Source organism: Alexandromys fortis, unplaced genomic scaffold (genome assembly GCF_014885135.2).
Source record: "Alexandromys fortis isolate MF-2015 unplaced genomic scaffold, M_Fortis_MF-2015_v1.1 scaffold_66, whole genome shotgun sequence".
In the NCBI taxonomy this organism is placed as follows: Eukaryota; Metazoa; Chordata; class Mammalia; order Rodentia; family Cricetidae; genus Alexandromys; species Alexandromys fortis.
In genome coordinates, this window is record NW_026067950.1 from 7,224,780 (window position 1) to 7,242,292 (window position 17,513).

A 17,513-nucleotide genomic window follows, 5' to 3' on the forward strand; every position below is an offset into this window, starting at 1 on the left:
CCATGAAGGAACCTTTCAACCAACATACTGGATAGTCTCTCTTTTAAATAACAGGAGTCATTTTTTTTATAAAAGGTTCTTTCTCTCTCTAAGAATATCTTCAAGGTGACATGTCAGGTAAGTGAGAGGCACTTTAAATGAACAGGGGAGATATAAAATTTACTGTGACTATAAAGCATATGACAAATTTTGCATAGGCCAAGATATCTTTCACCACTTTTGTAACTACCTAATTTTACCTCCTAGAACACATTCAAAATCAATTCTACTAGGATTTCTCACACTAAATTTAAAGCTTCATTTAAAAGTAATTCAAATGGTTATGGTTTGTTCATTCTGTTTTGTATTGTGACCTACACCATGACTTCTTTATATACATTTTATTTACTTATTTTTTCATTTCTTTCTTTTTTTAAAGAACTATTCTATTCATGATTCTCAAGTAGTCCTAAGTTCTATGATCTGTTTAAAATAATTTCTCATGTAACTTAAGGTAATCATGGAGCCCAACTTAATCTCACTACTCTAATTTGGAAATTCTGTTTTTCAAGACTCATCCTAAAACTATAAATGAACAAGCACACCACTTATCTACCCTAATCATGTATACATCCATCATTCCAACTGTCTATCAATTGGTTCTTGCATTAATTCTTATATTCATTTAAGGATCATTGAAGTATTAATGTATGTGTTAGTGCTGGCAATGATACCTTATAATACACACTATTTTAGACTTACCAAATAAAGGAGCCGGTATTTAAAATTTGGTAAATATAATAATCCTATTGTGGCAAGAACCTGTCGGAGAAATAGGCTCGTGGCACAGAATGCTGTATTGGCCAATTAGTGAATCATGATAATAACCAAGTCGGAGAGAAAATTTAGAATGGGAATAATGAGAAGTGAAAAAAGCTATGTATGTGGAGAGCAGATGTATATAGGGAAGATGAGATATAGAGAGAAAATCTGAGTGAACCCATAACGAAATTAAAGTGATGGTTAAAGGAAATTATATTTTAAGAAAGAAGAGATTGACATGATCAATTCTGGGGAATGAATGAATAAAAACACGTTAATGTGAATAGAGACTGATGGTAACTTGGGCTATGTCACTATCAGAAGGGCAAAATGGATTGAATTTCAAAAATTTAGTAGTTATCCTAGAATGTAGTCAACTATTTCAACTTCTTAAAAAAGAAGTATTTGATCTTCCCATAAAAAGCTATACTCTTTCAAATTATGAAATAAATTTGCTCTTACATTATATATGTGTCACTTGATTTTTTGCTGTTAATAAATGATCTCTTGGAAGGAGTACAAGTCAATGTCTGATTATAAAATTTACAACTCCCTTATCTCTACACAAAATTTATTAAAAAAGAAAACCTAATAATAAATACAAGTATTTCAAAGTTCATTTCAAATATAAATATTTTCACATATGAAAGTTAATCTTAAAAGCACCAATGTTTCCACTTTAATGTTTTCTTGTTTGCTTAATAATTTATTTTAAAACAGGTATATTTTAAGTAATAGAAAAACTCATACAGAACTGAAGATTTTCAGAGAAAAGGAAAGTCTCTCAGAAATATCAGTTTCTCAACTTCAATGATAATTCTAGATAGTTTCAGGATTGTGTCACAGGCTGTTTACATGAAGATATTGTGCTTAAAGATGAGTTATCTTCCATAGGTTCATGTCCTTGAACGTTTGTTCCCTGTGTTTGTCACTGCTTAAGGAGTTACAGAGCCTGCAGGAGGTGGCGCCTTCCTGGAAGAAGTAGCTACAAGGCCCAGCTTTAAGAACATATATCTTGATCTGAGTAAATTGGGAGCATGGGGACCTGCAGGGAGAGTTGAAAGGGAGGGGAGAGGCAGGGAGGGAAGCAGAGAAAAATGTAGAGCTCAATAAAAATCAAAATTAAAAAAAAAAACTGAAAAAAAAGGGTGCCTCTTGGATCCATTTCCTGTTTAGTTTTCTTCTTGACTGCTGATGAAATGTTTCTCATGGTCTCTCCTTCTGCTGCAAGACTTATTGGCCAATTCCCTTGAATGATAAATCAGAATAAAAGCGTGCTTCCTGAAATTGCATCATGTCTAGCATTCAGTCACAGCAACAAGAGAAGAAAATAGTACTGATATTAAGGATATAAAGGATGCATCATTTGAATGTTCAGTTACTTTTATCTTCTTGACCAACTAGAAAAATCCTTCTTTAGGAAGAGTCTTCCTTAGTGCCGGGCACACCTCGCCCCCGTGTCTGCGCTCTGTGCCCTGGCACCCAGTTCGCGAGCTTAGGGCAAGGGGCTGGAGGTTAAAATACACACACACAAAAAGACAGAGAGACAGCAACACGGGTCATCCTTAAATTCTCCAAGAATTCCCCCTTTATTGTGTTCAGGGGCATATAGAGATAGCCACGCCCCAGCCAAACCCATCAGAAACCACTCTCCTGCCATCAGGAACTCCTGAAGGTCTCGTGCTCAGAGCAGCTGTAGGCACTCAGATCAGGGGAAAACAAGTTGTTTACAAGAAATTCGGGATCTGGGGTCTCACTGTTCCCAACACTCTAGTACAATTAACAGTTCCCATCAGGACTGACCACGAGCAGAGAGGACGAAAGGATGGGCAGCCTTAAGAAACAAATCAACCGTGACATCACCAGGTGGCAGTTTGCAATCACATCCTCAATTCACTGGAATTGCCGTAGTTTGGACCTTTATGCTGCAGTTAACTAACTAAATTGACTTACAGGATATTCCATTTGATATAAAAACCCTCCCAATACCCCTCCTTCCTTCTTTCACATCCTCATCTTTCTTGATCCTAGGTTGGCACAAAAACTAGAGTTGAACTAAAATAAATAGAATTCAATTGAGCTAAAAGGGCAATTTAAAAATAATGGTTGACCTTTTCTGTGAGGATCAGACCTCTGGATCCTCATGGCCCTTTTGACAGCAGAGCTGTGTCTGGAGGCTTGTGTGGCCAGACAGTGCTGTGGATAACAACAGCAGGCTGTCTGCCAGCTCTTGCTTCATACTTATCTTACCCATCTCTGCCGCCTAAATGCACTCTGTCCAAACTGTAAAATCAGCAGATTTTTAACAGGTGTTCTGCGCAAATTCCCGTTTCTTTTCAGACTTTATTCAAAAGTGGGAACAGGGTAAAATCTTTTGTAATGTTCCTTTCATGCGCTGCTTTTCCTGCTCTGATGTCACCTCGTTCTCACGTTGATCCACGACAGTTTCATTTCCACTGCTCTTATACTTTCTGTGTGGGAGAAGTATGTCAGAGGAAATTGATATCACTTGTCACTTGGGTCTTTTAAAGCCTAACCCAGGATCTAGTTAGACGGTTCAAATAATAACTAAATGCATTTGCCTCTTCGATTTGATATTCAATGATGAACATTTAAGTTATCTAAATATTGGTTGTGAAATGTAACTTATTACAGTCTTTGGGCCATGGAGAGTTGTCAGTACCATTCAGTAGTGGGTTCACTATTAATTCATCTCTTCTTTGACAGGACAATAAACATCATAGGGTCTTAGATATAGGGTTTTTCACAGAAAATAAACCACACTTTTAATAGTGGAGAAAAACTTAAATACCTTCTAGTACTAAATATGCTGGTGTATACCTGTAGACCTAGCACTTGAGAGGCTGAAAAAGGAGAATTTCAAAGTCAAGGCTGATTTGGGTTGCATGGAAAGACCTTGATTCTCTAAATACAAAACAGAGCAATAAACTGTAAATTCATTACTTCCCCTGTCAAAATTCGTTTTATTCATTAGGAAAGAAAAGTTGATCCATCATAAAGAAAAATTTTAGGGTTTATGAGTGTCTGTGTATATGTGTAAATATGTATGTATATATATATGTTTGTGAATATGTATATATATGTGTCTTGTGTGTGCTATGTGTGTTTTATGTATATATATGAACATATTAATTTTTGTGCCCATGTGTGTTTGCATATCTATTATCTATAATCTAGCTATCTATTATCTATCTCTCTGTGTGTATTGTTGCCTGCTTTTGGATACAGAACACATTGATGTCCATGTCACTTTTGTTTTGTTATGAACAGGGACGTCTTTCTAATTAACAGTCTTTCTTATGGGACACAGACCAGAAAATACTGCAATTTTTGGTTTATTAGTGACACCGTCTCAAGATGATTTCAGTACTATCCACTCTTGAGTAAGCATCATCGTGATGCTCTTGCCTGAGGAGAGCACCCATCTTGGCTGACCTGTCCTCTAGAGAAACTCCTCATATTTCTCCAGTACAGTTCCACACTAGGAATAGTTCACAGAAAATCCCCAAGTCACCTCAAAAGACAGGTGTGTTATTTCCCTGCATGCCTCAAGTTGCTGAACCTACTTTGGCATCAGAATTTCTCTTGTGGTCTTTATCTGATGCTTCCTATAACCAAGAATTGCTTCAAGCAAAATAAACCATCAGTTACCACTATAGCCTTCTCCGAAGCAAACACACACACAAACCAAAAGGTACTAAACAGACTTTGTGAGCTTTTTGTAGTGTTAGCAGGTGAGACTGGTTAGGGTCCTGGATGATAGGAGCAGAGACCAGTAGAGGCCGTTTAAGTTTCAGTATTGTCAGCAAACTTCTTCGACAAAGCCATCTTATTTTTTTAATTGCTTTCAGGAAGATTTAGGGTAATATTTCAAAAATGTTACTCTAAGGATGCTTTTTATAATCCACACATTTCTTTTGTCATTTCTGTTTATCTACATATAAGAAAATAATGTCAAAGGGTTTATATAGTACAGAATTCTTTACACAGTATGAGAAAGATTATCATGATTGGATTCTTGGTTGAAGTTCTTTTTCTTGTGTCTGAGCATTGCTCTGTGGCATTATAACCAGGGAGTCTATAACTCAGGGCAGATAACATCATGTTTCTGTGGTGAATAGGGGCAAATGCATATCAAATCATAGTTTCCTACACAGGGCACTGTATCTGAGTACCAGCCAGGATTATCTACTACTTTAATAATGATAGTGTACTTTTAAGAATTCTTAAGACCACAACTTTCAATTCTGTATTTAATATTTTGCAGCAACATATCATTGAAATAGGACATTATTACCTTCCTGATAACTCTGGGTGTTGTTCACTGAACTTGGCAATCTTTGTTGGCACACATATACGAATATTGTAATCAAGGCAAGTTTTTGTCAAAACACCAAAATAATAAGAAGCATAATCATCTCATGTGGTTTATTTTATTTGAATGGCCTGTATGCTGGAGGAATGAAATACCTGGTGAAATTATTGTTAATTTTAACCGTGTATATTACATAACTTTGCCAATTTTAAACATCACTTTTATACCTCATTTTCTCTTTATTTTCATGCAATTTTATTTTCTCATATTCTTTATGATGGTGCAAAATTTTTCTTTTTTCACTCATTCAGAGTATATTCATGCATTAGTAAGGATTTGCTATCTTTTGCTTCAAGGGTATAAAGATGTGTATACATGGAGATGTTTTCAGGAATTCATAGTCAGAGGAGAAATAAAGAGCACACATGTGCAGGTATTAGAGAGATGGCTCAACGGTTAAGATCACTTCCTCCTCTTCCAGAGGACCAGAATTAAGCTTCCCACACCATGTTAGGTGACTCCTGCATGTCTAGAAGTTAATCTCCAAGGCAACCCATGCCCTTTACCTGCGTAGTGACATGTACACACATGCCCATATACTCCACACAAAGACACACATAAAAATAAAACAAACAAACCATGACTTTAAAGAGTTCAAGACCGGCCTAGTCTACGTGAGATCCTGTCTCAAAAACAAAACAAATCTACAGCACGCACTTTAGGAAAAAAAAAATCAAACAGGCAAATACCTCATTGTGACATTGATACAGGCAGTGTCAGGTTAGCAGTGGAGGCAAGAAAGATTTCACATGAGGAGATGAGGAGCTTGCTATTTGTAGTTGAATGCCGGCATCCGTATCCTGTGCCTGGGTGGTGGCATTCAGTTCCTCAACTGCTCTGCAGATGCATCCATAGCTCCCCAGTTTGGGAAGGTTTGCTGGGTATTCCAATCTCATTCTTCAGAAGGACGGCAAGGCCCTTGACTATTGATTCAGGGGTTAACATCGTCAGTCCCCAGGGCATGGTGTATGAAACACTCTCAGATTCCTTGTCCTTCCCTCTGAGTTCGCCTGTCTCTACTTATCAGAGTTCTCTTTCTGCTTTCAGTCCTTGTAGTAATCACTCCATGGCCCTCCATTTCCCAGGTGAGGACTGTTCTCTCCATGCAAGATAGTCTCAGTTTCTTTCATCGGCCCTCTATCGCCAACACTGAACTGTGTATTCTTCTTAAAAGCTCCTAAGAACGTCTCCCCTCAAATGTGTTTCCCCACACTCCGTTGTCCTTTCCTGATTATTCATCAATCCTTTAGCGGCAGACGCTGGCACATATAAGTACCAAAAAAGTGTTCATTGAATGAATTCATGGTAGAATGATGACGCGAAAACAAGGGGTTAAATCACACGAAGAAATAACTAGTGTTGAAATATATATAAAGAAATCATTAGTGACTCTAATTACAGTTCAAAATTTTGCATGAAATCCATGCCACATCATTCCCTAATAACTTTCATAATATATTTAGATTTTAGAAATACATGATTCCACAGAATGCATTTTAACATGAAAGGGGTATTAATTATTCTGAAAGTGTTATGATATAAAATCCATGTTATTTTGCAAATTTATAACCAGAGAACTAAAATTAATGTTGTTACTTAGTATGTAGAAATAATTGTTCATATTCTATAACAGAGATATATTAGCGCTATAAGGAAATTAAAAGAATCAAACATAATCAAAATTACCCTCAAGCAGTTAACACTCTCTTAATGCTTCTCTAAAATTGAGATATGACACATCAACCTAGAAAATTACACATGTTCTGAGCTTCACATCCCAACTTAACAGTTAGCATGCAGTAATTATATTTGGCTTATTAATTTTCACTGAAAATAGCACACCAATGTAGTATAAAATATTCCAATTAGGTTTCCTCTAGATGAAAACACAAAGGTTATTTATGTGACTCACAGATACTTATAATTATCGAGAAAACTGCAGTTGTCAAATATGTATTTTAAGTCAGTTTTGGTTTTACATATACACATATTTACATTCATTTGGCTTCTGGAAAACAGTGTTGATTAAAATTGACATCAATGTTTCTAATTCATTAGAAGATCTTATTCCCAGTGTTAATTAAGATGTGTCTCAGAATGATGTACATTATGTTCTTCTCTGTCCATGGAATTCAGAATATTTTCATTAAATGCTTCATGTATGGAAACATTATAGTAAAGAAGACAAAGCTGTCGCTGCAAAGCCTTATGGAAATAATGAAAACCATTTTGCTCATTCATAGAGGTTTCTGTCTTCTTTCCCTGGAGATGTTACATTCGTGTTTAGGGCTATAGTTTTACAATCTGCATTATCAAACCAGCATAAAGGAGACCCTGATGTATTTACTGCAGTGGTTATCTTTCTTGTAGCTTTGATGACATACCTGATAAAGGGTAATTTGAGTAAGGAAGAATTTATTTCAGTTTACTGTTTATCATGTCAGGGAAGTCCTGGTTGAAGAGGCACAAGGCAGCAGGTCACAGGGAAGCCGTAGTGACAGAGCCATGAGGCAGCTGGTCACAGAGAAGTCGTGGTGGCAGAGACATGAGCTGGTCACTTTGCAGCTACCATTGATAAATGAGAACACTGGGTGCTGTTTCTCAGTTTGCTTTCTCTCTTTTATGGAACATCATCCCTGGACTGCACTCAAGTTAGTTAAGATGGGACTTCCCATTTTTTTGTTTGTTTGCTTGTTTTTTTGTTTTTCGAGACATGGTTTCTCTGTAGCTGTTGGGACTCCCCATTTTAATTAACCTATTCTAAATGAGTCCTTGTCAGCGGGCTTCACAACTGTTCTGCTAAGTTACTCCCAATCCTGTCAGGAAGCCAGTCAACATAATGCAAAGCAGCTATCAATGTTGTGACCAAAAATTAGATGTAGAGTTTCCCATAAAGATATTAATATCTATGATAGCTATTACAACTCATACACGAAAATGTGCTCTTGAGTTAGTCATGAGAAGCAATGGAAATTTTTTATTTTGGGTGTAGGAATGAAAGTTTTTATGTTTGGTAAATATATAGGATGTTGGAGAAGTATTTGGCCATATCTTACAATAAAATAAATCAATACACTCCAAACAAGGATGTCATGGAATTAGTAATGAAGGAAGAAATTTGAAATTTATTTAAAGAATCAACTATATCTTGCACTTTAGACTTTAGTTCCATTTGCTTTTTATTCATTTATTAATTAATCAGTTGTCCTAAATATATTTTTGTCAGTCTGTTCAATGGGCTCTGTGGACAGCTGAGAAGTGACCCTCAGTTGTCAGCCCTCAAAGAAACACTTCACATACCATTGGCAGAGCTTGGTTCACAGGCAATTTAAACAAAAGCCTCAGTGATTCCATGGCCGAATTCCCTGGGTTCCGTTCCCTCACAAGACAGTCAGTTTCCTTGAACTCTGCTCAGTGTCTCCAAACATGAATGAGTTATTTCATCTGATAATTATGTGATCATTTTCCTCTGGAATGTGGGAAGTAACCGTGGAACAAATTTTAATCACACAATAGGATACATACTTACAGAGAGAAGATTTAAGTTTGTTACCCCTGAAAACTAGCAGGAATGACATAGATTTTCAAATAATAAATATATTATTTATTATTTGGCTCTGATTTTCATATTGATACATGCTGTATCAGACAAAGTACACAGGGAAACAGAAATTATTTAAGATATAAATTAATACAGGATTTGGCATGTGGATATTTAAGGTTAGTTGAACACAATTTGAATGCAACATTGATCTTATGGTGGCCTGGAAAAAGATGGACAAGAAGGGGAAGCAGGTTCTAGGGAGTTGTCAGGAGGTGTAGATCTGAGAATGCAGCCATATTCAGATGATGTTCAGACAGCCTTCTAAAGAGACACCATGATAACTGTGCTTAGTTTGGCAAGAAAGCAAGTTCACTCCGGACAGGCACCTTTCAAGAATATCATGGAAATATATCTCAAACGCATGTGTATCTTCTCCTATTTTCTTGCCAGTCTCACAACTAAAGACTGTTTTCTTCAGGAATCGGGGGGGGGGGGCATTCTTAAGACGCAGTAAAAAAAAAAAACTCGCCTCATTGGTGGGAGGCAGGAGTTTTGCACTCTATAGCATTTCCATCAGGAAGAAGAGTTCAAGAAGCAACACTGTTACTAAGACGAGTCAGGTCTGTGCTGAAGGCTAATCTACCTAGAAATAGAACATATTTTCCCTTCCCCTTTTCAATCTCCATTTAGGGCATAAAATAATAAATTATTTTGAAAAATAATTTAGGTCATATGATTTTCAGATCTCACAGTTTCAAAACGTAGTTGAAGAGTTTAGGAGATAAAGTTTGTTTTGCATAGTTACAAAGGATTCAAGTAGAATGCACTGGTTACATGGGGACAGTAAAATAAGTTAAAAAACACAAGAGCAATAGGAATCTTCTAATGTTTTTAAAAGCTATGTCTTAGGAGAAACAGTAAGTATGCCCACACAGTTCATTGTTAAAATTTAGTCCTCCATTCATGTACTAACCAAGCCTGGTCCTACTTACCTTTTCAAATCAGAGGAGGTAGGGTGTGCTCAAGAGGAATTCACTCAACATACACTATGTGCTTGTAAGAGGATCCCCCCACAATGTTAAAAAATGTAGACATATTCAGTTCAAACTGAAGAAGGTGAAAGGCATCTGAATGTCTAGAAGATCTGAACCTGTCTTCCTGATAGGGCTAGTAGTAACAGCTGTCCTTCAACTGTGCACAGGCTGATATTAAACCAGCCTTTTTCTCATTGTGATGCTCTTATCTGCCCAATAATGCTGCATGGTTGCTGAAGTCTCTTGCCTTAGTCAAAAAAACATAGGCTGCGTTTGAAATACTAGTTTCAGTGAAAATGTACAAATGCCCAGTACACATCAGAGGAGCAAAATTGATATCGGCTATGTGTCCAGGCCACACAACTCAAGGGTGTGAATGAGCAATGTAGAGGTGTGTGTAGAAGTAGGTATTTTTCAGAAGAAAAAAATTAGCGGTAAATACAGTAGATCTTATTTGATATAGAGAATGAAGGATGAAAAGGATCTTGGAAAATCTTTCTAGTTTCTGGCTTTGGACAAATTGGACAAGTCATCTATCAACTTAAAAAGAAAAGAGAAAGAAAAAGAAAAAGAAAAAGAAAAGAAAAGAAAAGAAAAGAAAAGAAAAGAAAAGAAAAGAAAAGAAAAGAAAAGAAAAGAAAAGAGAGGAAAGTGAATTCGCTTTCAACTCATCAATTTGTTGGCAGCACATCACTGGCACTTCTCATATTATTTGTGCCTTCTGCCTTGAATATATGGATTTCCGTTACAGTTGAGTAAACCCATTATTCCCTCCAGAATAAAGCTGAAACCACTAAACGATGCCGCTTATATATTCTTTTACATTGTGGAAAGTCTGGCTCCTTCCCCAGCTGCTTCTCTTATTCTGAACTCAAGAGACAGTTTCCGGGATTAGAGGGAGGGCTTTGGTGTACTAAAATAATGGTGGTATTCGAAGCATTTCTCTTTTGTAAATGCCCTGGTTAGAATGAATTTAATCGTACTTCCCATATATCTTTGATTCTGAATGGTAATCTACCCTAACTTTAATTTTCAGAATGTTATGCATAAGGAGCAAAAACTCATAGAAAGGATAGTTTCTACCATTTATCCCAATGTCTCCCTCTGTTATCGTGTCATATTATAACATTTACTTACTACTTCTTTCTCTTCTAGACTTTGAGCACCTTAAAGCTAGGGAGGCCACATGTATATTTAAAAAGTATGTTAGAAACAGCCAAAAATTTAGCTTATCTATAACTTAACCTGCTAGGTATATGCAAGTAGTGGTTTTGTTTGTTTGTTTATTTTCTCTTTTGTCTCTTTACTATTTGAGGGATCTGCCACCCAGATCTCAAGTAAATCTCACCATCACAGAGGCTTATCCTTACTTAAAAATGCTTGGCCTTAGCTTGGCTTGTTTCTAGCCAGGTTTTCTTAACTTAAATTATCCTATCTACCTCTTGCCTCTGGGCTTTTATCTTTCTCTATTTCTGTATAACTTTATTTACTTCTTTCTAAATCTGGATGGCTGGGTGGCTGGACCCTGGAGTCTTCCTGTCCTCTTTTTCTTGCCCCTTGATTTTTTCTCCCAGATTTCTCTTCGTATTTATACTCTCTGTCTGCCAGTCTTGCCTATCCTTTCTCCGGTCTTACTATTGGCTGTGCATCTCCTTATTAGGCCAATCAGGTGTTTTAGGCAGGCACAGTAACATAGCTTCACAGAGCTAAAGAAATGCACAATAAAAACATGCAACACATCTTTGCATCAATAAACAAATGTCCCACCGCATAAATAAATGTAACACATCTTGAAATAATATTCTACAATACATACAAGTGTATATATATTGAGATATTTGAATCAAAAATAAAATTTTTAAAAGAAGAAAAAAAAAGCCACACAAAAATGTTCAATAAACAAAGAAAGCAATGGTGAGATTAACCAGTTTACAACAGCTAGCTGGGTTATCATGGCTAAGAAAGCCTTAAAATTCCTAGCAGGTACACCAAATTCTAAATGCATGCTGTGTTTCCCCAAGAATGTACTTTACCAAATTAAAATGACAAATCTTAGGGCTTCAAATGTAGGAACTTGTAGAGTTTCTTATAGCTAAAGCATAAAAAATAATTGATTTAAACATAAATACTAAAATATATAAGGATTGTAAACATGGAGCTAGTTCAGGAATAGTGACATAAGATAAAACAGAAGGATAAAGAACTGAATTTTAACAACCAACAGAACTGGAGGGGCAGAGCAGCTGAGTTTGAAAATGGATTAAAAGGATTTGCAAAGATATTTAAACTAAGCAAGAGAAATTCAACAAATATATAGTAGCTATTCCCAAAGAAAAGAGTCAAGAATAGAGAACAAATTATTTAAAGTCAAACTTTTCATAAGCAGTCTTTGAGAAAATATTTACCAGTAGAAATTGAACAAGGACACCACACACCTGAGAATGTGAGCTCAGAACTCTGGGTGTAAAAGGGAAAGAACTACACAGAAAAGCCAGAAGGAATCGATGGGCACTGGAAGGGAAAAGAACGGAAGGTAGTAAGCTTATCATTCATTTTACAGACTTAACATTCTGGAAAAATAAAATGGAGAGATGCAAGTAGAGAAAATGGGAGTCAGGATGCTTATATTCATCAAAATTGGGTTTTGATTATAAAAGGCAAGAGGCCTTTGAATCATGGAAGGGCATGCGAGGTGTTCTGTCATGAGACCTTCTTCAGGAATAAAGTAGTGACTGATTGAGATCATGACTAGTGCTTAGAAATATTATGTTCAGCAGAGAACAAATTAGAGTTAGGTGATAGATTTTATGTGGACTGAAAATATCTACATCTGTCTCTGAATCAATTAAGGATATATAACCATCAATTGAAGAGAAAATATATGCTGTCAATGCAAAACAGCTTAATTGATGTTAGTAATATTAATAGGCAGGCATTTTTATAGTGACATAATTATTCTGATAATTCAGTATATATGTTGTTCAATAAAACAAGTAGTAAATATATATTTATTTACATTATCCCTTTGTCTTTAATTTTCACCTAAAAAGCTGGGCAGTGGTCACACACACGGACCTTTAATCCCAGCACTTGAGAGGCAAAGGCAGGCAGATTTCTGTGAGTTCAAGGCCAGCCTGGTCTACAAGAGCTATGTCCAGGACAGACCCCAAAGCTACAGAGACACCATATCTATTCCATCTCAGGTATACAGCTCGTGGCCATGAGAAACCACTTTTAATAAGTGAATAAAAACTTACATAAAAATGTCTGATTGCATTTCAGTAACAGAGATCAACATTCTGAATTTGATGTGCCTTGCACAACAGTAAAACCATAAGCAAAAACTTCATGAATAATACAAAAATAAAAAAAAAATAAGCTCCAAATGGAAAAGTATTTTTTGGAAAGTATGAGATGACCTGAACTCTGGAAGGTGAAAAATTTCATGTTTCAAACTATAATTCCAATATATTACACACACTCACATATATATATTTCATACATATATGTTGCCTTCTGAAGAAGGCAGGGAACAAACCCAGTTTGTCTTGAAAACAGATTCAATGAAAAGACAAATTCAAGAATATATGCTTCCTCTCCATGGAGATATGTAGATCTTGTAGCAGTCTGCTTTCTGTTACTGTAACAAAACACCAGAGGCTGAATGAAGCATAAAGCAAACAGATTTATTAATCATAAAACTTAAGGCTAGAAGACATAGTTCCAACATCAGGGGCTTCAAGGCAATAGTTATCACAATAATATTAGTGTGTGTGTGTGTGTGTGTGTGTGTGTGTGTGTGTGTGTGTGTGTGATGGAGCATCACATGACAGGTAGGAAGACAGAGAGTGGCTGAGGGGCAAGGTAGAGGCTTTTACAACAAAGTAGTCTTTGAGAACTAACTTGGGAATCTTACAAGTATTACTTTAATATTACTCAAGAACAGGGCTTCCAATGACCTTAAGACTTCTAATTAGATCCCAAAATTTTGATAAAGATGTATGTATGCATGTATTATGTATGTATTTATTCTTAAATATGTGTGTGTGTAGCTTCATGGATTCAGGTGTATTCCATGTGAATATATGTGCCTGTGGGGTCCATGTGAATACACATGCCTGTGGGGGCCAGAGTGTTTCACATCCCCTGGGATGGCAGTTATAAGTCATTGTGAGCTTCAATATGTAGGGAATAGGGAACAAGACTGAAAAGGGAGACATGTTTACAAAGGATCATAATTGGTTCCTATGGTTATTTAGGGACTAGGAGGAAAGGTAGATGCAAAGTCATATATATATTCCATCTCTATGTAATTGATGCAAGTTCAATGTGATCAAATTCTCCTTTTTTATTAGTTGATTGAAGCACAAAACACTTTCATATATTTTATCTAATATTTTCTTCCAGTGAGTGAATGTGGGCAGGAGTGGACCCTATTATTAAGCTGTCTATAGATCCAGTCAGTTTGTCTTCAAACTGCTGTTGCCTGAACAGCTGCTGTGTTATGGCCATCTAGGCACAATTTAACTATGTACAAAGTAGGTGGTAAATGTTCTACTAAAGATATCCTGCATCTTTTTGTACATATTTATTTATGCTCTTAACCAGTTCATTGCACAGCTGTCAAAGACCTGCACATCTACACAAAGTCATGCCAAAATTTGTAAGGCTCTCTCTTTGTTTCCAGCCTTAAAGCAAACCATCACTTCTTTTGTTACAACCCATTGTACAATTTCTGCACATTTTTAGCCTTACAATGTTCCTTCGATTGTTTCTTTGTGAATGTACATGTTGCTCCTGCCAGATGGCCTTTCTTCCCTATTGTCACACGTTGGAACAAAATCATTAATTTACCCACTCGAAGACATTAACTCGTAAATACTGCAGTCAAATAATTATTTTTATCCAGAGTGACCTTTTACCGATTGCTTCACAGGTTCACTTTTTACTCTATGCATACATAAAACTTTGATTATTTCTGCTGGCATTGACAGTGATACTCAGTGTTCCTCAAAAACCACAGTTAATAAACAGACTATATCTATTGGGATGCAATATGTCATAATTCAAGAAGAAAGTCTGCTTGCAGTAGAAGAACCAAGAACTTCATGTCCCAAGACAAGATAGGCATGACCCTCTATTGGTGTTTAGCAGTAAGCACAAGTCCCGAAAGCAAGCTAATACTGAAACTAGCATCTGTATAAAAAGATCCATCATCATTGCTAGCTCAGCTGTAATGTTTCCTAAAGGCCTTCTTCACACTGTTTACACTGTTTTCTTGGAAAGAACATGTGTAACCACTGAGAGAAATTTAAAATTACTTTTACTTTGTTACATTACCAGGTAATGATTCTGGATATTGGAAGGCCTGTAACGGGTCGACTGTATTTGTTCTTCAAGTGTGATCTTAGCTTGTGAGCAGCAGTATCACCTGGGGCTCTCCCTGGACCTTCTGACTGTGCTTTCCTCTTTAGCAGAATGTTCAAGACATTTGTACAATAAATTTGTGATGCTTTGGGATCAGATTGTATTCTCTTTAATTTTATAATTCATTCCACTTAGTGATCATTTAATTATTTGGTACATGCTCTGGATCACCAACTCCAGATATTTACATGGAAAGAAATCAATAAGGAACCAATTGCATATCTAGCTTGACTTTAACATTATTTACTTTATCAACTTCTCTAAGAGAAGAAAATGTTGGAATTTTATACCCTGTCAATTTGAAATAAAATGATAATAGAATATAGGTTTGTTTTTTCATTTTATTTATTCATTTTTGATAACTAGAGGAGCTCAGTTAAGTCAAGATAAAATTTATTTGGTGACATTTTCTTGAGTTTTAATTTTTATATCCTTTATTGCTTTTACAAATATGTTCAGCACTATTCTATTCTGAAAAAGCATGAATACTTTATTTTATATTCTCTGATGTGGTATAGGCTAGTAATGGAATATTGCTGAACTGCTAGCTCCTTTGCGAAGGATGCTAACATGCTCCCTTAAGTAATAATTAATGTCTTTATTCATCTAAAAATGTATCGTTCAAAGCCAATGCAATGAAAATCATCACTTGGGCATTCAAGGGCAGATCCTGTGTTTCAATTCTGTTATTTAAATCCATAAATATAATATGTAATGTTCGAAGAGGATGAAACGTAGTTTTATGTTACCCATTATGTTCCCATATTCCATTGTGTATAATTTTGGTAACACCATTGCTAGTAGCCAAGATGAGTCTCAGTTATTTATAAATCAAAATGAAATACTATAATCAGAAGAATATTCTTAGTGATTAAATATTTATAGTAGATATATATCTCATTTATCCACATATTTTTTATAAATAAAGACTGAACTAGCTGGTATTTTAAATGAACTTTGAGAGAATTTCTTCATAAAAATTCAAAATTTTTATAATGCAAAGCTTCTTCTCATACCAAATTAGCACTTATAATAGGTAAGTGCATGTACGTAGTCATTATTCAATGTTACATTTACTGTATCTCAAATTTCAATCCAATAACCTCAACAAAAGGTTCATTTCTGTTTAAATGAATTATATACATGACAATCAATTCAATTATTCACACTATACTTTTCTTATGTTTACATGAAGCTACTACTGTGCTATTTTTAACTCTACAAGGCAGAATCCATGCATTTAATCTGAACAAACTTGGTAATATTTTAATTTTAGGAACAATATAGATGTTCTAACAGATTTGGAACCAATTTAATGGTGTTCAGCTCTTATATGCTGTACTATCTAAAATGACCTAGATTGGAAAGGAGAAAATTGGCTCTCTAATGGAAAATGACTCTTGATCTTTGTTCAAAGCCTGAGAAATAACAGACAGTGGAAATTTACATGACATTATTTTTATGATAGCATTAATTCATTGCTCTCATAGCTCTGGAGAGAAATCTCAAGCCATATTCTTTGAGCTCTCCCTAATGTCCCTTGCTAGATGAGATCCTGAAGCAAGGGTGATTTATGTGAAGAAAGATGTGAGGAAGCCAAAATTTTTTCTGCACTCCACAATCCTTTGTCGCTAAGTAAATTAGTATCTTTTCTTAACTAAGGAAGAAAGGACTATGTCTTATTTCACTGTGTATGTGGAATGTGACAGTCTCTTCCAAGCTCTTCTTAGCTCCATCAGACAGAATCATTTGTTAGAAGCTTATATAAGGACTCTAAGTGAGGTATCAAAGACACAGTAAACAATAACTCTATGTATCTAGAAAACAGATTCCTTTTATAGAAAAGCCTTGGGTGGCTAAAGGGAATACTCAGAAGGCCCAAGGATTGGAAATGTGAATGTCCCAGTCAGTGTGAACTCTTACTATAACAGGTAACCAACGACTTTAATACGTCCACTCAAAATACAACTGGCACACACAATGAATAGGACCTGGTGTCATTTAAGGCGCTTCGGTGAAAATGAAATAATAATATTGCTTAAGAAAAATTAGAAAATATTACATTTTAGTGATGCAGAAACTTGAAGATGTAAATCACAGTATATTCTAATGTCTATCATCTAAATGAACTTGAAACCAAAATCATTTCATCTAATTTTGTTACTGTGAGCCAACTTATCAAAATGAAGCTGCTCACTGTTGACAAATCCATAGCATAAAAAAACTACAAAGGAGTTTCAAAATTACTGAACCCATAGTTTTTCTATAACCTGTTGTCAAATGGTGCACTGATTTACAGTATCAGCATTAT

At 35.7% G+C, this 17,513-nt stretch overlaps 1 protein-coding gene across 1 annotated transcript in view; it reads right to left on the bottom strand.

Moving 5' to 3' along the window:
- Positions 1 to 3,148: 3,148 nt before the first annotated feature.
- Gpc5 (glypican 5) overlaps positions 3,149 to 17,513 on the bottom strand; it is a 518,959-nt gene continuing 504,594 nt past the window's right edge. The window contains exon 8 of the mRNA XM_050150430.1: positions 3,149 to 3,272. Coding sequence (XP_050006387.1) covers positions 3,149 to 3,272 — 124 coding nt within the window. The remainder of the gene's footprint in view (positions 3,273 to 17,513) is intronic.